Source organism: Sarcophilus harrisii, chromosome 5 (genome assembly GCF_902635505.1).
Source record: "Sarcophilus harrisii chromosome 5, mSarHar1.11, whole genome shotgun sequence".
Classification (NCBI taxonomy): Eukaryota; Metazoa; Chordata; class Mammalia; order Dasyuromorphia; family Dasyuridae; genus Sarcophilus; species Sarcophilus harrisii.
The window spans coordinates 112,235,046-112,262,966 of NC_045430.1; the positions used below are offsets into that span (position 1 = coordinate 112,235,046).

At 31.0% G+C, this 27,921-nt stretch overlaps 1 protein-coding gene across 4 annotated transcripts in view; it reads right to left on the bottom strand.

The window, feature by feature from the left end:
- LMO3 (LIM domain only 3) overlaps positions 1–27,921 on the bottom strand; it is a 74,435-nt gene that overhangs the window by 37,459 nt on the left and 9,055 nt on the right. For all 4 annotated transcript variants that reach the window (XM_031938364.1, XM_012550692.3, XM_023504521.2 and 1 more), the window contains one exon: positions 26,974–27,187. In XM_031938364.1, coding sequence (XP_031794224.1) covers positions 26,974–27,179 — 206 coding nt within the window. In that variant the 5' untranslated portion in view covers positions 27,180–27,187. The remainder of the gene's footprint in view (positions 1–26,973; positions 27,188–27,921) is intronic.

Consider the following 27,921-nt stretch of genomic DNA (forward strand, 5'->3'; position numbering starts at 1 on the left):
ACTGAAGCAAAGATTGAGCTCAATATTGAGCTCAATAATAAGATTAAGCACATGTATATATGTGAATATATTTATGTACTCATGCAAATACATATAAATATTTACATGCATATCTACATGCATATATATGTATATTTTAGATATTCACGCACATACATATATTTATTTTCACTTTCTTTTAAATTTAAAAATAGGTAATATAGAAATGTTTTACATGACTTTACATGTATTGCAGATAATATATGGCTTTCCTTCTCAAGGGATGAGGAAAGCACTGAAGGGAGGGAGAGTTTAGAACTGAAAATTTTAAAAATAAATATCAAAAAAAATCTAGGCTATAGTCCCAGTGTATTCAGACCTGCTAAAATCATCCCTGTCCAGTTTTGAGTAGCATATTTTTCAGGTGGACATCAAAATCAGTAATTTGGGGATTGCCCACTAGGCATTTAGGATGGAAATCCTAGGTATCATACCATTTGAAGATCAGCTAAAGTAAATTTTGCCTGGAAAAGTTTCAGGGAGAACATGAAGCAGCTTTTAAGTATCTAAAGGGTTGTCATGTGGAAAAGTAATTAGACTTATTCTGTTTGGACCCAGGAGGTAAGCTAAAAGTAATGAGTTGAAGTTACAAAGACGCTTTGAGCTATGTATAAGGAAAAAATACCCTAACAATTAAAGCTGTCTCAGTGAAAATGACTTCCTTACTATTCCTTACACTGGACACTCCATTTCTCAGTTTCAGAAAATTTCCCTTCCTTCCACATCATCCCTACTAGTGTTTTCCTCTTCATCTCTACTACTATAATACATCTTTCCTCCTTTCCGTTCCAATGCCATCCCAAGGCCTTTAGGACAAAATGCATTCTTCAGCCTGGCATTTAAAAACCTGGCAAGATCTGGTTTCAGCCTACCTTTCCCATTTTCTTTTGATTCTTCTTCTTCAAGCATTCTACCATTCTAGCCAAAATGGTCTACTTAAAATTCATTTCATTTCTCACCTTTTTGGCATTACAAATCCATCATGCTATTACACATGCCTAAAATGTACTAATTTTTTTCTTTTTCTTTAACCTTTGTTTCTTTAAATCCTTAGTCCTTCAACACTTAACTCAGATGCTATCACCCTCAGTAGGCCTTTTCTGATGTCCTTGCTTGTTGCCATTTCTTTCTCCTCAAATGATCCCATATTAATCTGTGTAAATCTTATATCCTCTAAGCAGAATATACATTCCTTGAAAGCAGATAATTTTTTCATTTTGTCTTCACATTTCTAGTTTGTAACATGGGGCCTTTTATTTAGTAAATGTTTAATAACTCCATTTTAAATTGAATTCTAAAATCATTTAAAAAATAACGTCAAGAAATACTGTCGAAGACATTAGAAAAGTAGGTGGACTAAATAACTGGCTAATATGGTCATTTAGAACTAAGAAAGCAAGCTTTGAGTACCTGTTCCCTGAAAATAACCTATTTATTAAGTTTCTCACTCTAAAGAATTAAATCTCATCATATTAATCATATGGAGTCATGACAAAGAACATAATTTCAATGCAAAAAATATAATAAGATATCATAAACTACTTTACATACATAAATTTTCTAGTAATATTAATTTCTCTTCTATAATGAGAAATTTATTCAGGGCTAAACACAATATGAAAGTTTATGAATAATATGTTTTAATGCAGAAATATTCCTGAATGAACATTATGTAATATGCTCATTTACTTTTTAAAATATCAACTAAAATATTGAGATTTTATTTATATGGCAATAGGAGCCCAAATGATAACATTTTCTATTTTTTATACTTGGATCCATGTAAGATTTCATAGACATGAATATTCCCCTCCAATCTAACTTAACACAATATGTTCATGTACATTCCTCCTGTGCAAATCTGGTCTTCCACACATCTTCTAAAGAGATCTACCTGTTATTTTAAGTTCCCCTCTCTAGATCTCTCAATATCAAAGGGATTCCAACAGACTACATAAGCTATTTTTGATACTCTCTTTTGCAACCTAAATCCCCCTACTCCCTCAATATATTAATGCTATATTTGAAAATGTTCTTTAATATGGACTATCCTTCCTAGGTAATTTATTGCAACTTAATATGTGCTGCATTTGATGATTAGGCAACATGAAGCACTAAGTGTTCATAAATTTCTATGATTATCATGTAGCCTTACCAGAAAGTTATTTTTATTTTCAGAAGTATATTGGGGATATTAAGAACACTTAACAATTTCCCAGGATTAAGGTACTTTACAATTCTTCCTGTTCAATTTTAGGACATGTTCTTTGTTTACTGACTACAGTGATCAGATTCTCTCAATCATTCTCTCTCTCCATATACACATACATGCATATACACACATATATGCACCCCTATGTTCAATCTGGACAATGCATTTTTCTGTATATTTTAACATTTCTTGTGCACTTAGTTTGGCTGAACTATTCAATCCAAACTAGGAGATGCTACAATTCTTCTAAACCTGAGATAATCAACACAAGTTTATTTGTAAACTGGAGAATCTAACAGACGATCATTTTAGAAGGACTCTTTTCCACTTGAACTATGTGCTAGATATCTTTCACATCAGTGAAGCTTTATTGGAATATACCCCTGTTTTATAAGTTACTTGATATGAACAATCATTGATAAAGTTTGTTAATACATATTCAAAGAATGTTATAAGTTGGCATATAGTAGAAAGTGGAATTATAGTGCTGAAAAGTGCTAAAAGTGGAATTATTTTCTACTCAAATAAATATTTGACTATAGTCAATACACAATAAATGAGAAGGAATTTCGAGTTCTTTATACCTTTCAGTGTGTGATTAAAAATGTGGTCAAGTGCAAAAGTCTATCTGTTCTCTTCCAAAAATCTTCAAGACTATCTTCAATGCAGTTATAAATTATCCCAAAAGATTTTGTATAGAAAAGTGGGGATATGGGCGAGACATTTCCTCAACTAAAAAAATCTACAATTTTGTTCAAGCAGTTAAGCTTTCTCTTTTCTCTCAGCCCCTGAGATTGACTCCTGAGTATTCTCAAAATAGTGTTACTTTTAGCATGGACCTCTTCAGCTTCTCTTGTCTAGTCTATTCTTTTCAATTTTTTGTGCTATTTTAAATTGTTTTATGCAGAACACAAAGAACTACATAAAGGCCAGATGTAGAGGACATACTGTTATTGAAAAGGAAAAGAATACATTATAGTTTATTTACAGTCCCTCCTCCCCCCCCCCATTTCCTGTATATTTTTTATCCTTCATTCAATTTCATCCTAAACTGCTCTCAGGATCATTTTGCTTAGGTGTCTCACAGAAAATTTTGTGAATTTCCTTCAGCCTCCACTTTTTCTTGCAGTTTTCTCAGAAATACTGGTCACAATCTTGCACTGTCCTCTGTAACATTTCCTAAACCAAATCAATTTACAAACTAAACTGTTACTTCCATCAGCTGCTTTCTCAGGAGATCAACTGTTTTCCTGACTGGAATCCTATCCATTGCCTCATTTTGGGAACTGGTTTATATTGGATAAAGTCCCTAAGAAGACAATAATGGCTTATATCATGCTAGTTCTTGGATCCTTTTGCTATTTGCCAGCAATCAAAAGATTATTTAAATGTCACCTGTTTTCCATACTATTGTAAAACATTTCTTCATTCATTCATATCATTTAACTACATTCATCTTAAGAGTACGTTTATAGAGTTTAAAGGCCATCTTTTGACCATTTGACTTCCCTGTTCATACTTTTTCTTAAAAAAGAAAAAAGAAACCTTCTTATAACAACCCCCAAACCCACCCAATAAAAAAAAAGACTCCAAAACTCTACATGCTTAGCTTTCCGAAACATGCTCTCCTCTTTGATTATTCTACCTCCTTTACTGTTTCTTTGTTTAGTTGTCATAACTATGTGCTGAATTCTTGTCCCCTTCTAGCTTCACTCTACTAGGAAGTTCATTTTATGGTTTGAGTCATTTAGACAATTCGTGAATATTTCTCTGGATTTTTCTTTCAAATCTTCATTGGCCACTAACTAACTCTACAAGATCTTCTATGTACTTGCCAAATTGATTTTCTTAAAACTTAGGTATACCATTTCTATATTGGATAAAATTCAATAACTTCCTATATTCTATATGATCAAAAGTAAATTCCTCTCTTAGTCATTCTAAACCCATGAGGATCTCTTCCCTACCTCACTTTTGGTTGTTATTATACGAGTCCCTTTCATTCACTCTACATTTTTCACCAAACCAAACCAAACTGGATTTCTTACTATTTCTCATATAGATTTTGTCCTATCCTCATTGCTGGAATTCTTTTCCTCTTTACTGAAACTTCTAAGAATTTCCAGTTTCCTTCAAAATCTCAGCTCCAGTCTATCTTTAGTACAACACACACACACACACATGTACAAACACACACTCTCTCTTCAGATTAGATATTAATTTCCTTACAGGCACAAATTTCATTTTTATTATATCCCAAGGGTCCCAGAGGGATACAGAATAGGTGTTTATAATATTTATATGTAATATATATTATATATATATTATAATGTTTATAATTGAATTATATAACTAGTGTTGAATTATATAATATTTATATTATATGTGTATATATAATTAACATTATATATAATGTATATATGTATGTGTATGTATATGATATACACAAAAAGGTGATGGGGGGAGAGTCATGTGCCTGCCATCAATTTATATTCTCCAGTCTGTGTGAAAACTGAGGATTTTCTTTTCAGCAACCTGCCATTATCTACTTATTTCAGTTCATATTAACCATAAGCTAGAATAATTATTCTCAAAAATTAATTGCATCAAGTCTAAATCCCATAGCCCAGCATGCAAGACTTTCAATTAGTACTGTGCTCCACAAACGATGGCTTTAAACATTTGCTGAATTAATACTAAATGCTCTTAATCTCATTTTCATTACTTCCTTACATAAACCCCCAGTCCTGATCAAACTCATCTGTTTGATATCTTCTACATATACATTCACTACATCCTACCTCTGGCAATGCCCATGTATTTCTTCTACTGAGAATATTCTCTTTTCTCTATGTCAAAAGAATTTCCTATGTATTCTAAAGGGAAAAAAAAAGACTCAAATCACAAGCCTCTTTCAGGAAACTTTCTCCAATTGATCCTACTCTTATTTGAAAACTCTTGGTAATTGCTTATTGTGTATATAGTTTTTGTATATTTGCACTTGGTGATGTGGCACTCTGGAAGAAGTGTTCTTTTCTAGTCTCTTTGTATTTATTCTGTTCCCAAATCCCATAAGCTCCAGAAGGTCAGGATCATGTTAAGTCTATTTCTTTTGTATCCTTTTCCTTTCTCTCACTGTCATCAAATCATTTCTAAGTATTAAGAAATCAAATGTTAGTGGCTGTCATTTTTGTGAGTAGCTTTACATTCAGTGGTAAAATTAGACAAAATTATATTTACATGAGCTCACTGATTAAAACCACATCCTGTTTTAATTAAAGGGAATTTGTTTCTTAAAATATTCAATTCCTCTCCAAAAATGGCTAATCTTATCAGTCTCTAATTTTATTTATCAAATAAACTGCTGCTTTACTCAGAAAGCCTGTGAGAATTAAAAAAGAATTTTACGTAATAACTTCATTGAAATAGCAGGATATAAAATAAGTTCACAAATATATGAAGCATTTTTTTTATCAAGTACTAACAAAAGCTATAAGGAAATGATAGGATGAGAAATTCTGTTCAAAATATCTATAAAATAAATTATAAATGTTGGCATAGCCAAGATATATGCAGAACTTAAATGAACAGAAATACAAAACGCTTTACAGAAATAGTGTACAGAAATAGTTTTATTTACAGAAATAAAGGGATATAAATAAATATAAAGATTTAATGTGTGTGGTTAGGCTGCATCAATATAATGAATATATCCTCCCTCCCACATATTTGTGCATATAATATAACTTAATGGTTATACTAGCATGTTAGGTATTATATAATTCAATAATAAGCATTTATTAAGCACCTACTCTGTACTGTACCCCTAAGACCCTTGAGATATAAGAAAAATTAAATTTGTGCCCTTGAGGAGATTAATATCTAAACTGAAGAGACATGTACACATGTATGTATAAGATGAGGAAAAGGCTTTGTTGATGTGTATGTAAGTTTACACTATAAGTACTACACCAAACTTAAAGAATTAGACCTAATTCTTCCTTCAAAAATTAGATTAAAAAATTCCTCCTAAAGAAACACAGGGTTAAGAATCTTAATGAAAAGTTAGGTAACAAAAAAGAACAAACAGTACACAGACTACCAGTTGTCTGTAGCAGAAATCCTCAAAACTCTTTTGGTATAAATTTAAAAAAAAAATCAGTAATGTAGATAAGCAAAATACATAAGGAAGCAAGCTTTATGGTCTGGAGTTTAATTGAACACTTGCTCCTAGGGCAACAATTCTATTTGATAAAAACTACTATGAAAACATATAGGTATTTTAGCAGAAATTAGGTTTATGTCAACATTTTACTTCTAAACCAAAATGAGCTCTCATGGATACATAAACCAATTATTAGATCATGTTACAAAAATTATAGATAGAAAGGAGAAAAAAGAGGTACCCTTTAAAAACAATTTCATTTATATAGCATCGAAAAGGTTTCATGGAAAAATTCATGTAGTTTGAATAAAAAGAGAAATTGTTGAGCGTGGAGGCAGAGTGATATACTGGAGAAAGTGCTGGGGAAAAAAAAGTCAAGAAGGAAGATCAGAGTTCAAATTCTGCCTCTGACACTTACTGTCTAGGTCACTTTAAACAAGTCATTTATTTCGCATTATTTTGTTTGTCATCTCTAAAATGAGGAGTGGGGTGTGGCAGTCTCTAAGTTACTTTAAACTTTAAAAAATATAATCTTATGAATGGAAAAAATGTTCTGGCATTATGTATTTCTGATAAGTTTCTGACATTCATCATATATAGAGAATTGTTTCAAACATATCAAAGCAAAAACCATTCTCCAAAACGTAAGTAATCAAGATATATATATATATATATATATATATATATATATATATACATATATATATATATTATATAAATGTGTGTGTATATATATATATATATATATACACACACACACATATATATATATATATATATATATATATATATATATGTTAGTTTCCAGGAGAAAGTAATTATTAAAGGAAAATGTTCCAATTAATAATAATATACAAAATAAAATTAATAAGGTTTTACCTCACACTTTTTAAATTAGTAAAAATTTAATTTTTTAAAATCAACCAAAACAGTCAATGTTGGAGGGACAAATTATCACCCTGTTGATGAAGTTGAATGACCCAACCAGTCTGGAAATTAATTTAGAGTTATGCATTAGATAGTTTTATATTAATTTTTGATATAAGGAGAGGGTTCACTAGAGAAGTGATAAGTAGAAATGACCATTGGGAAAATATGCGATAATAAAGCAATTTTCAAAATACAAGTACTGTTGTCAAATATTTAAGACAGTTATTCTTAGATTATATGTTAAATTATAGCTATTTGCAAAGAGTATCAAGGTACTTGTTTCTAAGTTGTTATCCTCAAATATATTTATAAGTCCCACAAAATGAAATACACAAAGAATTATCTTTGACTATGCTTTTTAAAAAAATCAGGTATGTCCATGTATCTAATAATAGCAATTTGTTAATCACTATTGAGTTATAGCATTCAAAATTGTTAGTGACCATTTAAAAATTCTGATGCATTTCTAAAAGGTTTCACTTAAAACATTACAGCAATAAAATCTTATTGAAGTGCTGCTTTTGTTAATTTTCTACAGACTAGCCGGTGAAGAATTCAAGTTATTTATTTATTTTTTTTAACTTTGCTTACAAGTAGCAAATGAATTGCTGTTTTGTTTTTAAATAAACCCCTGGCCTTGAGTTCTGGCCTCTTAATAGTAGCCTACATGGTTGACTACTTTTGGTGTTAAATTTTCTTAAATTGTATTTCTGTCAGTATATCATTTTTTTAAGCAATGGACCCTGTAATAGCACACATTGGTCTGTCAGGAGTGCATTTTAAACAGTACGACAGTTATTTTTCACTACAGGAGACAAACAATGATATGTATTACATGCAGTAAACATTGCCTTTGAAACATAGGGTTGGTTCACTTTGCATTCATCAGTCTAAAATCTTACTGTGCCTTTTATGGGGGTGGGAGAGAAACCCTACCTCTCATTAATGATAGCCAAAGGCTATAGGTTTGTAACAAGCCAATGATACACATTCACATTTCTCATGGAATGAAACCTTGATTAAATATTACATGAGATGGTCAAAACATGGCAAAGTAAATGAGGATACATATTAGGATATATTTTGAAACAATTAGTAGGAAGTGGTTGACATGCAGTATAAAATATCCATATATCCACACAAATACATATATATATATATATGTATTTATGTATATATGTATACATATATATACACATATATATGCACATATACACATATCTGAATTATTTACAAATGTAGCTTTCAATTAAATCAAATAAATCTTATTAAATTCTACCATGTGCCAAATATCATGACTATAAAGCAAAAAGCTAAATAGCTTTTCCTTCAAGGAATTCACATTCCAATGGAGGAGACAACATACACAAATGTAAGATATACATGAAAGAGATATGGTTTCTTGAATGAGTAGAGAAAAAAACAATTTTCCTTCAAAATAGCAAGCAAGGAGTTTTCCTAGTAAATATTTAAAAGTAATATTGTCTGTGAATTCCTCAATCTTAGTAAATAGAAATGATCACAGAAAAATGGTTTCCAAGAAACAAACCCATAAAAGGAAATAAGAGTATCAAAATTAGACAGTATAAGAATATCTAGGGGCAGTTAGGTAGGCATGAGTTCAAATTCAACCTCAGAGTCTAATTAGTTGTATGATTTAGGCAAGTCACTTAATTCTGATACCCACCCCTCATCAAAAAAAAAAAAAAAAAAAAGTAAGTTTCATTTTTTATACACCATAGGCAACTCATTTCCTGGTTCTGGGACTTAATTTCCTCATAAATAAAAAGAGATAGTTGAGATAGCATTTAGTGTCTATGAATCTATACAACTGAAAAAAACAAAATGGACTCAATTTTTAAACATCAATTATTTAGGTAAACTTTTAGTCTTAAAAGAAGAAAATAAAGTTATGGTGCTTTTAGAGAATCGATAAATAATTAATATGGCAAAGGATAACCCCACAAAGTCCCCAGAAAACCACACCTATATAAATGTCCCGTTATAGATTTAATTCTCCCTAACCCCACCTAGCTACCCATTCTAAATTTCAATAAAACTCCTGCTATATAATTCTTCCTAATGAAAAGTCTTAAATGTTGTATATGTTAATTATAGTTTTCTCTTATTTTCTTTAATTTTTAAATATGAATGAAAATCAGTTTTAAGAAAATCTTGTGTTTTATAATTTTTCAGTCCCAGGAAGTGCCTTATTACAAATCCAGCTTCTTCAGAATGACAACTTTTTTCATGTCTTTTTGTGCCTTTAAATTATTCTCCTAGCTATGACAAAATCCCTCTATAGCATTCTTGTATTCAATTTACAATCATTTGTAAAGCACCTACTATGTGTAAGCATTGGGCAGGGGACAGAAAGACAGGAATGAAATAATCCCTTCCATATAGAGGTTTTTCTTCGGGGGGGAAGTGTGTGTGTGTGGGTGTGTGTGTGTGTGTGTGTGGAGAGAGAGGGGAAGGTGGAAAGACAGAGAGAAAGAATGCAAATTCAAATAAATTTGGGTAGTGGGAAGAACACTTGGGGGGGAAGTAGGCCTTCTGTAGGTAGCAGCATCTAATCTGTGCTTTCAAAGGAGGAATTCTGCAAGAGGAAGGTGAGAAAAAAGAACATTCTCGTATATACAAAGGTACAGATATGAAACATGACATGTTTCCAGTCAAAAGCAAGTTCTTTCAGTTTCTGAGATCTACAATAGTTCTTAAATTATACCTTGAATAAGCCTGACATAACTTGGCAGGTCTTAAAAGTGTTGGAATAGTGAAAGCAGAGCTGGATTTGTAATCAGAGGACCTCCATTCAAATTCAAGTTGAAATAGATTACTAATAAAGAAAGTCCCTTTCAGCTCTAAATCTATCATCCTCTGACCATAATTCAATTCAACAAACAATTATTTGTACCTATATGCTAGGTGCCAAAGACATAGACAAGAAGTTAATATTGATCAGCAAAATTCAAATTGATATTTTTTCTACCTAATAATGACAATAGCATGGGGGGGGGGGGGTTGAAGGGGAAGGTTAGGTGGGAAAATAATTCTAAGAGGAATCACCACTTTAAAATTAATTAAGTTGCCTCAAAGAAAACAAACCATATATTTAGAGTTAAAAAAACTCATAGTTTTTAAAACAGAAATATACTTCTTTTTAAAATTGTTTTTATTATAGTTTTTTATATACAAAACATATGCATGGGTAATTTTTCAACACTGACCCTTGCAAAAACTTGTTTCAACTTTTCCCCTCCTTCCCTCCATCCTCTCTCCTAGATGGAAGGTAATCCCATTCGTGTTAAATATGTTAAAGTATATGTTAAATACAATACATGTACCATACTTCTAATTTAATAGGACAATAACAGTTCTAAGAAGACAAACTTAGATATATAGAACTATCAATACACACATAAGCTATGTGATTTTTAGGATTCACTAACAAAAATGCCATGAATGAGTCATTAAGTGAAAAAATATTGCTTGGCACAAACTATAATAAATTAATTCTTAATATATTTTTGATGTTTTAAAAGTCATGAATTGTTCTCTCAAAAGCTACCTGAAAATCTCAATTGCCCAAGAGAACAACAAAACACAATTCACGGGAATTAGATTAGTTTAGTATCTAACAAATGCCTTGGTTTCAACACCTGCCTCAACTCTTTATCAAACAGAATAACAAATCAACAAGATTAAACCCCAAAATAAGCTTTCAAAAACTCAAATATTAAACTTTTACTTGCCCTTCTCTGAGGTCTCTGAGCCAATCCCAAAGTATTAAAAGTAATACAAAGAAAGCACAAGTTCTGTTACTCTCTCTAAGCTCAAAAGGCTTGAAATACATTCCAGATAATGGGCCTTAGCATAGCTGTGATCTGAGAACCATCTCCAAAATACTTTCCACTTGGTAGATATTCCCAATCATGCTAACACATAAAGATAATCTAGAAAATTATTGTGGAATTATGAGCCTCATTAGCACAAGTACTTATACTGATAAAATCATAAAGCTATGCACTATTAAAGTAGAAATATGTTCAAATCAAATGTTTAGGATGTAAACAGGTTACTTAATACAAGAAGATAAATTTGTTAAAAATTGACAACTAAATAAGAAGTATATCCTCTGATTTTAGTTTCATAAATGTTATCCTAGTTATGGAGAAAAATGGGGGATGTTCTAGGAATAGCCTAAAGAGAAACTACAACCTAGGAACCTTAGGGCAATGATGAGTATCTTCTATCTTACTCTGAGAGTCCTGGGTCTGGAGTTAGGAAGCCCTGAGCTCAAATATGGTTTCAGATACTACCTGGCGTGAATCTGGACAAGTCATTTAAAACTTATCATTATATGGGAATAACAATAGCATCTCTCTCCCTCTCTCTCTCCTCCATCATCCCTGAGTTGTTGGGAGAATCAAATGAGTCAATAACTATAAAGTGCTTTGCCTAACACTTAGTAAGTACTTTGTAAATGTTAACTCTGTTATTATCATTTTACTAGATAAGTTCTGAGTGTTATAAGTTCAGCTTCATGGAATCTCCCTGTATTAGCTAGCAGACCTAAGCTATCACTCGTCAAGACATTTCCTCTGCGTCACATTCAAACAATGGATATGTGTGTGTGTGTATGTGTATATATATATATATATATATATATATATATATATATATATATATATATATACACATATATATATATATACGCATATATATATATATGGATTGCTTTGATTCTTTCTACAAAATATTTTAAAGGCAGTTTATTCAGTTTATTTAAATAAAAAATTTGTCCAACCTAAAATTTTTATTTTTTTTTAAAGCAAAATAATCAAACCAGTTTTTACTGGTATACAAGGTCAATAAAGAGTAATGAAAATACATATTTAAATTCCTGATATTGTTCAGCTTCTCTTCCTGAGAACTGAAAAAGCTTTGTTCCAGAACAGGATGAAAGGATGAAAGACAAAATGTAATGGAAAAAGACATACCATTGTGTTTCTTTTTCTTTATCAAATCTAAGCTTTGCTACACTGATTTTTTTTTCATAAAATCAATTTTCTAGCCTTTTTTTCAAAATTGGGCTTGAATCCAGTTACAATAAATGGCCATAACTTTCACTTTAAATATCTAGAATAAAGAACTTATTTAAAGAAAATACAAACTCTAAGATTAGAATTATTGACATTTACAACTTAAGCCTAAAAAATGGCAGCCTCCTAGGGACACAGGTGTTTAAAATCTAGTTCAACTAAGTGTTGAGATCAATCACAACATGGCTAGCAAAGAATCTAAGAGCATCATTCACCAATACATTGCCTAGATACATGCTGTGCAGCCAACTGTCCAATTTGCTTTATATATGCATCAAAAGGTCACAATTCAGTGGCATTAAAATGTCTATTAGTATGAATTGTAATATATGTACAGATGTAATTTTTTGCCTAAAAGTTCACTTTTGTTGTGTCATGAATAGCGGTGATGTTTAATTTTAACCCATCCAATAAAACCAACAAATTAGGAAACAGATGACAGAAACTTAAAGGATGTTACTATAGACTTCAGTAGTAAGGAGATTTCAAGCAAATCAGAATTGTTACACAGTCACTCTGACACACTAATAGTGAAAATTTTATGAACTGTATCCTATGATGCCAACTGAACTAAATTTAATGAGACATTAACATAGTGGTAGCAGACATTGTTAGAGACATAGACCTATCTCATTCCTCAGCATTAAAAATCCCTATCATTCTTCTATTAAATAAATACATCTTTTTTTCCATTCACCTGACTTCCTCTCAATGTCATCCATTCATGTTACTTAAATGAGACCTTAAGTTAGAATCATATTATAACCAGGGGATGGGGCCATTCTAAATAGCATGGCCAGAGATCCCTGAGATGAAGAGTCCTACTTCTTAGTACCTCCCTTTATTCCTTTCCACTTAACAAGGATGTTTTGCTCAGAATCTGGAATACGTACAGTATAGCTGATAGCAAAAGCAATAGTGTATTACATCCTAGAAGCAAGAAATCTGAAGAACTGTCGATTAAGAAAAACTATACAATATCAACAAGAATGATACTATGCTGTGTTTGATTGTGCTGTGGAGAGGAAGAGACAAAAAGCAGTAAAAACAGCACTATGCTCTAGTTCTCCCCATGTCAACCAACTACTAATTGTAGATCACTCTAAAACCTAGACATGGTTCCAAGGGTTAGCTACTAGCCTGCAAAGAAACCAATCAATAACTACATAGTGTGTAACACATTCAGGTTTTAACTATTATAAACTTCATTCCCCTACTTCTCTTGCCCTTCTGTTTACTACTATAATTCTAAGGAATAAAACAAGTAGAATGTATAAAGGCATTTAAAGTAGCATGAAACAAGTAAGGACATGAAGGAACACTTAATAAATTATACAAACTAGATATAATTCTAGAAAATTATACAAAAGTTTAGAAGTACATGATCATTATCTGTTTCTATGTTCTTCATAAAACACCCAGTAAAATCTGCATGGATATTTCAATGTGACATTACATAATGAATATTAAATTTAATCATAAAACATTGGGACCAATATAATCTGGATTTTATGAATGTGACACATTAAACATTTTAACTATAGATATGTTTCCCATTATGAGAAAAGCAAAACGGTAGGAAGAACTTTAGATGATGGTAATCAAAAGCACAAATATTCTGTTTCATATGGAAGCCTCCATGGAATACGTTTGTTTTGACAAAGTGAAAAGAACCTCTTTCTGAAATTTTCTACTTATGGGTCAGAACTGAATTTTACCCTAGGACTTCAACCCCTAAAAGCAGGAAGGAAATGTTTAAGTATAATCCTGAAAGTCATCCTACTGTTTTGAGAGCTAGGCAACAATACAGAAAGTAACTTAGCTATTAGAATGAACTAAAAGCATTTCCCGATTTTTTCTGGCCAGGAACATTTATTCCTTGTGCCTTATTTTATACTTTTTTGTTCTCTAATGTATTTATCTTGTACTACAATTGTCTGCATGTGTGTAGGTATGTAAATGCCTCTAGTGAACTCATTCAATGAAGACGAGTATTGTTTATTAACCATAAACTCCATGTTCTTTCCAGTCTACATAGCAGGTAGAGAATTAAGCATTTGTTGAATGGGAAATTGTGCAAGATGCAAGTATTGTACCACATAGGAAACTGTGTCACATATATATATATATGATTATACTATGTGTGTGTATGTGTATATGCAGGTAACCTGGCCTTCACCCAAGTGGGGGGATTGTATGCTGCAATCTATATGGAAGGAGATAAGACTTCTGATTGACATAGAGAAAGGGTGAGAGAGTTCTGAATTAGTTCCAGAGACACACATAGAGAGGTGCAACAGACAGCAGGGGAAGCTGGTTCCTCAATGTTTTTTGACTTAACACACTAGGCAAATGTTTAGAGGAGTTTTGCCCTCAGATGAGATGAGTCTATTTCCATCACATGAATTAAGGTCCCACCTAAAAAGCTCATTTACTCGTGTTTTATTTTTGTTTGTTTTTTGCTCTTTTTTTTGGGGGGGGGGAGTAAGGTTTATTCCAATACATATAACTTCTTTAACTCTGCTTTCTCTTTCTGTTTTATTTGAAAAAATGAGTTCACTTGCTAGTCCCTGTTTGTGATGGACTTTTGCATTTTGGGGGAAGGAACTAAACTGGCAAAAGTAAACTTAAGAGTTAACTTCCTTTTAAGAACAATCCAGCTTTTGTTCAAAATCTATCATCCCCCAGAATACTAGGATCTGGGAAGGGGAATGCACTTAGGTATATCCTCTTAGAGACTGGAGGACAGCATCCAGCCTCAGTGGGATTTCTGGAACGTGCCTATCCCTTTCCTAAGATAGCATGCTAATTCAGGAAAAGTCATTGGCTTTCTTTACTCTCTGTAGAAGGCAGGGCAGAAATCTATCCATTGTCTATATAGATAATGTTACATATGTATATGAGAAAATTTCCCAATGCAGTTCTAAAATGCATTTAGTAGAGTACAATCTCAAATGAAACGAATGTTAGGGAGAATGATGGCAAGAGATTATCAACATTATCACCATAGAAAATGTATACGTTGGGACTATCACTTTCCCAATGTGCTCGGTATTATGCTTCTCAATGTAGTCAATGACCACATTAGCTTATTTCACTGTCATATTACGTTAATGACTCATTTGGACATTAATAACTCATTTGCACTAAAATCTCCAGGGTTTTTGTTTTTCATTTAAACTTCTATTTTATGTGGCACTGTTTATTTTTTTTTAAACCCAGAAATTTCTCCATTTTCCTTTTTATCCAAGATCTAAGATTTCACTGTTGTGAGAATTCCCTATTATGAGAAATCTCTCCCTACATATAGATGCAGATCAGTAAATCAGCTAGGATTTGAGAGTATCCAGAAAAGAGAAGTGAAATGTTCAGAGGCACAACTTCAACATATGCTTACTGACTCTAGATCCCTCTTTTTAGTCACTATGCTATGCTGCTTATTATTTTACATGGATATCTGTTACATTTCCTCTTGTTCTCTTTGGTCCATATTTCTGACATATTATAATAATTTTATATTCTGTCACCCAATGATTCAGCAATCACACCTATCTTTGTATCATTGGTAATTTGATAAACCTGTTATCTATGCCTTTATCCAAAATAAAAAGAAAACTCTTGAAAAGCACAAAGGCTTAATAGCTTCCTGTAATAATCCACTTAAGATTCTCTTTTCAAACTAACATTAATGACTGCTTTGGGTACTGCATTTCTATAGGCTCACCACTGTTAAAATATCTTTCCATGTTCTCCACAGGAAAAGGATAGACTTTGTCAAGCACTTGGTTAAATGATAAACTATTGACATCATTTTCCTGTCACAAAACAAAACAAATAGTCACTCAAGATTTTAAGGTATTTAAGTCCATTCAAAATACACATTATTTCTCTCTACTGCCTGAGATCTCAGATTCACAGAACTTGACTTAGAAGGTGGTTATTTATTGCTATAGTGAACTATATAGTATTAGATTTTACATCTGTTTAACACTTGGGTGCCATTTCCTGCCAGCTCACAAGGTAGATCCTCCTACAGACAAGTCTATCCCATGGCTAACATATTCTGTGGTTTCATAGTCACTTAAAATAGTAATACCCAAATTCCCACTGATGTGTTCAATTTCTAAATGGACAAGGAACACTAGTTTAAAGCAAAGATATTTTATGAAATAGCATAGAAAGTAAAGTATTCTTCCATAAATATAAATATCATCAGTGAAAATAGTAGATATTTCTTGGGAATTTTTGACTAGAGCATACACATGGAAAAACAAAACTGGTTTCTGATGCTTCCAGGCTGTTGATATGATCCCATTCCCAAGCATTCAGTCTCTGCCAGGTGTTAATTTCTGTTTTCACATGGTAACTATTCACAATGTGGCATTGGTCCTATGATTATTTTCTATCCTTAACAGAAATGTCCCCTCCTCTTCATTATGGAAGAAAAAGTGGGCAATGCTGCTATACTTTTAGCTTAAAATCTTGTTACAGTACAAGAAAGAAGCCTCACAACTTAGCTATACAAATAAAAAAAAAACCCTTACTATAAAACTTTTCCCATAAAAAGTTGATTCTGTTTCCCCTTCAACTTTCCCTATTTAGAAATGAGAATTTCCTCTCTCAGGGAGGTCTGCTTACTCCAAATGAGTGTCTAACTTTTTGAAGCACAAAAGAACTCCAGTTTTCTAGTGCCCTCTAGCTTAAATCTGCTTTTTGAACTGTCTTTCTTGGTCACTGAATGCTGACTATACTTCTTTATCTTAGGTTCAGAAATTTCTTAAGGCTCCTTATAATTTCCAGTGACTAAATTATACCTCATCATTATCCATTTAAATGGCAGTTTTTGAGCCAAGTGACAAAAGCTTTCAGGGTCCACAAGTTTCTTAATCTAAAGGAGAATATGTAGGTGAAAAGGACAGAAATGAACTTAAACCCAAGGGACAACTCTATTATCATTCTCTTGACCAACTGCATTCCAAAAATCTTTTAGGGATTGGACCCCATATCTATGAAATACTTTATGGTTATACTTTATATATTATAAAATTCTTCTAATATCCATAGTGCCTGGGACTGTGCTGAAGAAATAATACTGTTTTTCATTACTTAAATATACTGCATTCTAGGAAATGAGTAGGTCATCTACCAACTAGTTAATTTTTAGATATTTTAATTAGACTATAATAAATGGATTGTCTTCCCCTTTGATCATTTTTTCTAGTCTTTTAATGCTTTCATATGTGTGCACTGGTTATCACTCACACCTAAAGAAGTTTTTTGATGCTGATATTTTATTGTCCCTCCAAGACTCGGATCACTTAGATTCCTCCTGTGATTCATTCTGCCACACACTTGAAAATTTTGTCATGGAACTTTGCATACATTGTCATTTCTATTTTTCATAAGGAATGGTGAGCTATGTAAAAAATAGTATTACCTTGTATTCTGAATAGGAATGTAAGTTTTTTGAGAGCAGAGACTATCATTTTTGTTATTATTTGTATTGTGTACCTTAGGCCTAAAACAATACCTGGAGTACCATTAAACTTATCTAATTCAATCATCTCATTTCAGAGATGAGAAAATTCAGATCTAGAGAGATTGTCACTCACTTAAGTTTAAATAGATATTAAGTTTTAGAGAAAGTAATTTGAACTCAAGTTTTCTGATTCCAAAATGAATGTCCTTTCAGCCTATTGTTTTGTTCATTACATAACTGCCCAATGATCAAAGACCAAATGAAATGAAAACATAATGAGGCATTTGAGTAGAAACATAGTAGATGTCATATATTTAGGACATCCTTAAACCAATAGTTGAAATTTACAGGAATAATTATAGGAGCTAGCTAAAATAAATGAAATGCAATCTTTTGAGTAGTAGTCAACAAGAAGCAACATAAAACCATGTTTTATGGTTCTATACAATTTATCAGATGTGACGCTCTTTCCAAATTCCTAACTTTTTAATCATGTTCCATCCCTAAAAGAAATTGTGGGAATTCCAATGAAAAAGCCATAGAACAAAGTAAATAGTATAAAATTACAAAAAATAAGTAGCAGATCTCTTTCTAAAGCATAGATGACATATATGACAACCATAAGAAAGGGAGATTTTAAATTTCTTTTTCATTTAAAGAGGGCTAATAGAACCATGGGAAGAAAAAGCTTATTAGAAAAATAAGGAGAAAGAGATAAATCTCTAAATAAGTTAATTTAATCAGCAATAAACAAATTCAGACTTTTTTTTCCCAACTCTTTCTATGAGTTCCCTGTTGTGGTTCCATGACATAAGCAGAAGAGGACTTTGTTTCTCTGAGGCTCCAAGACTATGACTAAGGTCACAAAGTTTATACCCATTATTATTATTTGTCAGATTATATATTTATGTTTATTTAATGTATTGATTTTCATTAATAAAAATGGTTTATACAGAAGATATTCCCATTCCACAAGCAATAAGTTTTGTTTAAAAATTTAGTTTGGATTATTCCTCTGCAAACCACTTGTATATTGTAGAGTTTATTTCTTCTTTCATCCAGTTAGTAAGTTTTCAATGTTAAATAACACCACATCTACACATCATCTTAATAAAGAAAACTGACATTGCTGTTTAACTTTAGACCTTCTATCTCTTCCAATATCATTTTTCTTTTCAAAAACAAACTCTTCTGTGCAGGCCTCGGAGTATAACTTTAACACCATGAAAAAAAAATGATAAAGCCACAAAGTTATAATGTGTGAAACCAAGAGTTGAATAAGAGGTTATAAAAATATGTTGGGTGAAAAGATTGTCCAAGATGTTTTGACACATAGGGCCCTAAGCTCCAAACATTACAATTTAAAAGTCTCGCTTAACTTTGCTAGTATTCATACACTTCTCTGACAGAAAAAATAGAGAAAGCTCATGGTCTAAACATAGCTTCAGACTAAGGGAATATTAAATTAAGAAGATATAAACATCCCACTTTAAAATGGATTTAAAAAGTATACTTTCCCATGATTTATAAGGTAAGTATCTATTCTGAGAGAAAATTCTCCTAGGAAATGAAATAAAGTAGGGATAATTTATTAAGCACAAAATCTGAAGGTGGAAGGGGTGTTAGTTAACAAGTACACACTATTAAATAGCACTGAAACAGATAGAAGCAGCAATATCATCTGATTCAATTAACTTACTAGATGGTTAAGGAATTTTAGATTAAAAAATTAAATTAAGCAAATTTTCTGCTGAAAATTGTTTATGAGCCACTTTTAGAGTATCTGATGTTTGAAATTACTAGATAACATGTCTTGGCAAAAGACACTATCACCTTTTCTAGTGCCAAATTTTACCAAAGAGAATTGAAATGCCTTTGAGGTTGTCAATGAAGGAAAAGCAAAACCATGATTTTTAACATTACAAAGTTTTCCTTCCACATCCCTCCACAAAGTTTGTTATTTCTCAGATTTTAATCTTTTGTTCATCATGTATGATTTTTCTAGTATAGTAGTTGGGAGAATAGGATTCTTCATAAAGAAGGTATTGATAGGACCTTATCAGTATATCACTAATCCCAAATAATGTTAAAAACTAGCTAAAATTGTAGAAATATAGACAGTGAAAATTCAATGTCATATTTTTTGCTGTTTTGCAGTCATTTTTTAAGTATAACAAATTAATTCTACTACTTAGAAAATTAATAAGAATTAAAAGAATAAAAATCTAAAATATCAAATTGGAATCAATTCCCAATTAAAATAGCATTTAGATTTCATATGTTCTATATTTCTCATGACAATTCGATAAATGCTATTAACTAATTTCCTTTCATGGAAAAGCTTAGAATAATGCAAAATGATAGAAACTCTTAAGGAATTTTCAGTAAAGAATATCAATGACTTAATATGTTCTTTCAATTTCATGAAACAATAATTCAATATACATTTACATCAACCAATTATCCTAGGCTATATCTGATAAAGAACAAAATGTTACTATTCTATGCTAACATTATTTAGTTCACAGGATATATTCAGAATCTGACATTTACCAAAATACTGTTTTCTTCCTGCTTCTTTTCATCACTACACCACAGCAAAATTCTATTTATTTTTCATTTTGCATTGTTCAAAGAACATTAAATTCTATTAAAAGACTGACCAATTTTAACATTAAAGTTATAAAGCACTGTGCCCATATTTTGTTAGTTTCCAGAAACATCCTAAAATAGAATTTTAAACTCAGAAGTCTATATATTTACTATGTACAAAATAAGCACTTTTTGCAATTCACAAGCAACTTATTTCTAGATGTATTTAATCCTAAATGTATTTGTGGGAGCAGAAAAAAAAATTATTTTCCCCTACTAAATCCAAATTATCTAACTAGTATCTTCTAAGTGAGAGTTATCTGGATTGAAGAATTTCATGCTTCAAAAGAGATCATAGTCAAAATAAATAAAAATAAAAGGAATATGGAATACTTTATGATTTCTCAAGTCCAGTATAAGACTATCTTTAATTTAAGGTTAATAAAACATATAATTCATATTTAAAAGGTTAAATTTTTAATCATACAGTACATTTTAAAGAATACTACAAAAAGTTCAAAAAGCTAGAAAAGCACTAAAATGTCTTTTGAACAAGAATCTTAATAAATTTCTATCTTCCTCATTCATGCCAGCCATATGACAAGGGGCTTACCATTAAGTATAACAAATAACCATTGCTTATGCTTATTAAATTTTTCTTTCCTTCTTTTTATTGAGCATGATGTGAAAATTGCTTATGAAACTGATGTGAAAATGGTTTATGGAATATATTTAGATATTTGTTTTATTTTAGGATAGAATAATATAGTCTAGTATGTAGGAAGATGTATTCTATAGATGCTAAGACCCACCTTGATATTTTTTCAATTAAGAAAAATATTTTGAATTCATAAAAATTAATAATGCTATAAATAGGATTCAAACATATTATGTTTAAATTATGAAATCATTTACAAAGAGACTGTGGATTTCTATAGGTCTAAAAACTTTATATATTATCATTACCTCACAAAATTAATGCAGTTAAAGATGATGACAATAGGAACTTTGGAAGACATTAAGCAAATGAGTACAGAAACACAAGGGATTACACTAAATATTAAACTATTAATTAACTATCTGGTTCTCCTTTCCTCAACTATAAAATGAGGAAATGTGATCAAGGTCTCACTCACTTTAAGGGATCTCTAAGGCCTCTTCTTTGTGCTAAATCTCTGATTCTACAACAAACTTTCACAAAATATAATCTAGAATTTTAAAATAAAAATTTTTAAGAGCAATGTTACCTTCAGAAAACAGTAAAACCTCTAGAAGTTAAATTTTGTATTTTTAAAATAATTAATGGGAAAAACAAAAGTGGAGAAAAGTTAAAAATGTAACTATTATTGAACTTTAATTTAACATATCAAATTGCTCTGCAATGTTAGTAATCAGGCTAGATCATATAATTGCTAGTTTTATGATCTATAAAGTTCTTAAAATTAATAATAGCAATATTTATTGTTATTAAAATAATTTTGTTGAGAAATCTCTATATTGACAATATTTTTTTAAGTCAACCCCAATTTTTAGTCACTTATTTCTCATTAATTCCTTACTTTGGAACGCTTGAATTAACTTTCACTTAGAATAGGAACTTTAAATAATTTAAGAAATAAGCAGTTATTATTGAGGATAAAGTAATGACTCTAATTCAATGTTCTTACTTATAAAAAAGTAATTTGAGAGAAACCTTTATCACTGCCTAAGATAGGACCTAAGATAGCAGCATCATACCTTATGTTTTCCCAGTAAGAACATTTTTCTGGTTTGGTTTTTTTATAGGAACACAAATTCAGATAGCTTCTATAATATGCAAAGTAAGCAGCTTTGAAAGAGCTACTTGGTAAGATAGCATTCACAGAGATTTAACTCATGCTATAAATTAACTTAATGCTTTGAAATATACTACAAATAACTTGGCAGATTTAAAGAAAACAAAATTGCCAGAAAACCTGAATAGTGAATTTGATGCTATTTACTTTTCTTAAGTTGAAAAGTACATTTTCTTTTCAGTTTTGATATTTTAGTGAGGGCATGAGTGTACACACACACACACACACACACACACACACATATACCCCACAAACTAATTCTAATGACTGAACAGTAAATGTTTTAATCTGTAATTTATAAAAGAAATACAAACTAAGCAAGATTATTTCCAAACCATTAATTCCCTACTGTTGATATACAATTATTATTAAAACAACTACTTTTATATGATAGTTATTAACCTTTTTCACAATGGTGTACTGGTGCTTTAAAATTAAATTGACCTAGACAGCTAACATTAATTAATTTTGCATTGTCAGATATATCCGAACAGTTCTAGTTTATCCCAAGTTCATTTTACTTTAGAGAAAGGAAGGGGAAAATGTGATCACCTATAGTTTTTAACTATACAAGTTCTCAACAGAAGAATCTAAGGTTTTTGATAATTCAACATTAATTGGTACATTTGATTCACAGGATTAAACATTGAAAGCAAAAATACTTTAGAAATAAAAACCCATTATTCATTGAGTTTAAGGAAAAATATTCATTTGAGGAACTACACATAGATAAATTCTGCCATGTCTTAGGTAAGGCTTAAAAAATTTAGTGATGTGTGAAGAAAATTAAGTTACTTCACTATTATGAATACAGATCAAGGACAGACTATTAAAAAGATATTCCATGTAAATGCATAGTCTATATTTATGCATATACATATATGTTATATTAAATTGGACTAGAATCCTAAGATTTCCAAACCCCCTTCGCCCCCATTCTATCCTATTTGTTCATATTTCCTTTATTTCAGTGCAGGAAGTACCATGAGTGTGTATATATATATATATATATATATATATATACACACACACATACATAAACCTAAACAATAGTTATATATTTAGAAAAACCATGAATAAGACTACGTAACTTAATTGCCTACAAATTATTTGAGAATTCTTACTGTCATTTTGACCTTACGTCCCTAAATATACTGAAGTTAACAAAGCAACAACTAAGAAGCCTACAATTTCTTCTTGTTATACATCAAAGGAGATATGTTAAGTGATTAAGCTTTCCTACCTCTCCTCTATACTAATGACAATTTCAATTTTTAATATAGTTATCTAATTATTTTCTAGTCTAAAGCAACATAACTTTCACTTAATCAGGTTTTATCCTATCCCTAACCTCCAATCCACCAAAACAAAGTTCCTGGAGATTTAGAAAAGGAGAAAATAGTATTAATTACTCTATATTTTGCTTGTTTCAAACTATTTAAAAATTAAAACAGGAGAAGTCCAAATAGCAATGTCACGTAAATGAATTCATTTATTAGAAGCCAAATTTTCTGATCTAAAATCTTTAATGCAATTTTTTTAATAAGTGAAAATTAAGCAAGAATGAAATCACATTTTTCATTGGTTTTTAACTAAACTGATACTTCTAGGTGATCAAAATGTGACAAAAGAGCAAATGATAGTGCTATTATCTTAACACTACTGAATTTTATTTTTACTCTATTCAATGAAGCTCCTTTAATAATATTTAAATATATTTATACATGATTTGTTTTGAATATAAAGTTAGATTTCAAAATTATAAAGATTACAAGTCTATTTGCACAGAAATTTTGTGTCTCTATAGATGTTCCAAGGTGAGATTTCATGTTTAATATTTGAAAATTTCAAGAAATATCTATTTTTAACAATAATTTCTTAAACACCCATCCACACATCCACACACACATACCCTTTTCCACAGTATGTTTACATTGCCATAGGTGAATTACTAATTTACCTAAAAAAATCACTTTAACTTACGTGTTAAGTAATATCACCCCTTTAATAACTAGCTTGAAATGTCAACAAGTTGAAGGCTTATTAACATAATAACTGTTTGTTAAATGTGATGATGACTAAGAAGAAATGGCATTCTGAAAAACAGTTATATACACATTCAGGAGGCACTTTAATTTTCAGAAAATATATAGAATTTTCAAAGCTAAAAGTTAAAACAGCATTGTATTATTTAGCAGGCTTGAAAATGGAACAAGAAAATTTGGGTTCTGTTATAGTGAGGACAGTCAGGGAGACAGAGATATTACAGAAGAAGAGAATGATTTAATGTGTACAACACATACTTAACTGTTAAATGCCATGTTTAATATTTTACTAAAATTCATTGATGGGAAATGGTTAAAACTTCTTTTGAAGGTAAATTAAGTTCACATTGATGCAATAATTTTAATTTTGCTTTATTGTATATGGAATTATTTTTTTCCAAGAGATAATTGTGAAAAATTTGTTTGCAAAGCAAAATTTTAGCTGAAAAAGGAACCAGATATTGGAGCTTTGCATTCAATGTGGAAAATTCTGATTCCAGTTGAAATAGTACATTAATCCATATAATTCCTGTTCAGGTTAACCAAAAGTTTATTTTAAGAAATGTTTAAGAAATGTAAATTTATCCTAGACATCGTTAGCAAATATTATGAGCATAACATGTTTATGTGTAAGGATTAAAATACTATAACTGCTTGTCAATACAGTAGTAGTAAAACTATGAAGATAAATCAGTTGCAACAAATCAGCTACCTTTTGGGTGCAAGATCAGGAAATAAAGTTAATTTACAAAAAAACTGAGGGGAAGAAAAACTCTAATTTCAAAACTTAACTATACAAATAGGCATCATTAGAGTATCTAAAACAATAATGAGTTATTTGTATCAGTAATAATCAAAGAGTGAAACCAGAGTTATAATTAGGGCATAAAGTGCAAACTGTGGATTTGCCCCAGGACACTAGAATTCAGAGAGTACAGAAATTTGAACCATATTTTTTTCTCATCAGGATGGAAACTACTGTAGTAACTAATTGTCCCTCCAATTCAAATTATTTTTTCTTTCTTATGTTATTTTCACATCATGAATTACTACATTCCTACCTACCATTAAAAAAAAAAAAAAAGTTGATTTGATGGCTGATAAGTGCTACTTATTCTAGGATGCCAAAATTTCTAGTTACTGATAGATTTGATTAAGTCATTTTAAATAGCCACTTCTCACTTTAGATTTTTATTTATTTTAAAAACCTAAAATGCACAACATCATAATAAGTAAAAAAAAGACAGAGTAACTCGATATATTTGACCTGACTTGGAAACAAGGAATTGCTAGTTAGAAAGCATTTGCACTATCTTTAAGGATGGGACCCTCATTCAAATGAGATTTGTTGTTTGTACTTATGCATGAACTTGCATGAAAATGAGATTGGATTACTGTGTATTGGAATTTTATAATCTCCCCAAATAGTAGGACATAAGTGAACAGGAATGAATTCACTCTCTTACTAACTTATCAAATTGAATTTCTGATGGGGTTTTAAAAAAACTGTTTTAAGTTTTCACAAGAGCATTAGCAAAGGAATAAAAAGCCATCATGTTAGGTCCATAGTCAATGGTGAAATTTCAAATGAGTCCTTCCTTATATAGTACTTTTCAACTAGAAAAAAAATCAATTCACACTCATTTATGAAATTCAGAGTAATGCATTTTGTGAATTGACATTCTGGAAGTTAGTGCCTATCCAAGGGTGAGGAACTCTGGAACGAAAGAGACTTAAAGAGTGAAGCTTTACCTAACTGCTACCTTCATAACCAAGGGCATCAGAGCACTCCTCTATCTCTTTAGCTGTTTAACTTATAAGAGATGTATCATTTGCTAGTGATACAAGCTTTTAATACACTGCTTTTTATAGAGTTACTGGCAGGTTTAGTGTTTAAATTTCAGGTTTATTTTTGTGCTGGTCAGTAGTCAGTAGAATTGTGGGAAGAAGAGTCTGAAGCATATATGAACAGACACTAAAATCTATACCAAACTGCAGGGCAAGTTCTTCAAAACAAGTGTTGGTTAAGAATTTCAAAATCACATTTATATGAGAGAGAAATAATTGCTCATTTCTTTATGTTGCTAATTCTTCTGGTTCAATTAACAACTAGTGACAGAATTATTTCATAAAACTCTCAAAACTTGATTTTTTGTTTGAAATAAAGGTTAACAAAATCAAGTACTTAGTTTTATGTGTGTGTGTTTGTCACAGACTTAATCTACTTATTTTCTCCTTCCCTTCTGATGAAATTATGTGTGTATTTGTAAAATTTTATACATACATGAAGATGTGTTTATTTTTGTGTATGTATATAACACATACATTTGATGCTTATTGACAGTTTCAACAGAGAATTGATTATACAAGTTGAGTAGACTAAGTCAACGTAATTGCTGATATCTGGTCTAGCCATTTTTTTTTTTTTTGCTGTAAGATGACAAAACATAACAGTTCTGAGAGTTGAGCTCAGCATCATTCATTTGGTGGAGTGTAGTTGTGAGAGAATCCATAAAGCTTGATAATTGTTTTTAAGTCTAGTCACCTCTAGTATAGAAGAATAATGCCTACCTCAGGTAGTCTCTGCGACAAAGGATAAGGTTTGCTTTAGTGTACAGGGTGGAGCCCACCTCTCCCAACCGACAATCACAGCAAGCACACTTCAGACAGTCTTCATGCCAATATTTGTCCAGGGCCTTCAGTAGATATCGGTCCTTGATTTTACGGTTGCAGCCAGCACAACCTTTCGGCTTGGTGTCTGGCTGGACTGAGAGCATTTGTATACCTAAGAAAGTTAAAAAAAAATAACTGGGGCTATTAGATTTAAAAGATATCAAAGACCAAAATCAGAATCTAAAAATTCAAATTTTCTTTCTTTAGAAGTACAAGATCTTATTTTTTTATTCTAAAGATATTTACTGAAAATACACAATTGGACTTAGGCTGTCATTTACACTTTATACTTTGCTTACTCAATTTCTTTCCTCATCTATTTGTTCATCACATATCAAGTGGTAAAAATAGTTCATTTATGTATGTATGTATATATTAATTTATATATGTTTTTACATCTGTGTGTATACACACACACAAATATAATGGGGGGAAGACAGACAGAGAGAGAGAGAGAGAGAGAGAGAGAGAGAGAGAGAGAGAGAAGGAGAGAAAAAATAAGAATATTCATGTCATGGTAAGCAGCTGTTATAAATATGAAGCTAAGTAATATTAGATAATTGTATAATGTTTCTGCTCCTGAATAGAACATTTCCCTTGGGGAGAAAATGTGATTAAAATTCTAAACAATTTTTAAAGAAATCTACTTAATAATGCACCACACATAAATTTGCCCTCCAGTACATAAGTGTCAATCTCAAAATATCTGAAATAGCGAGGTTAAAATAACCACTTAATGTGTATTCTGTGGTAGTTAGAGTAGGGTGCCCCCTGTGTGGGAAAAAGTAGTTAGCTTACAGTAGTTGAAGGGGTATATGACACAGAATTTTAAAACATCAATTAAAG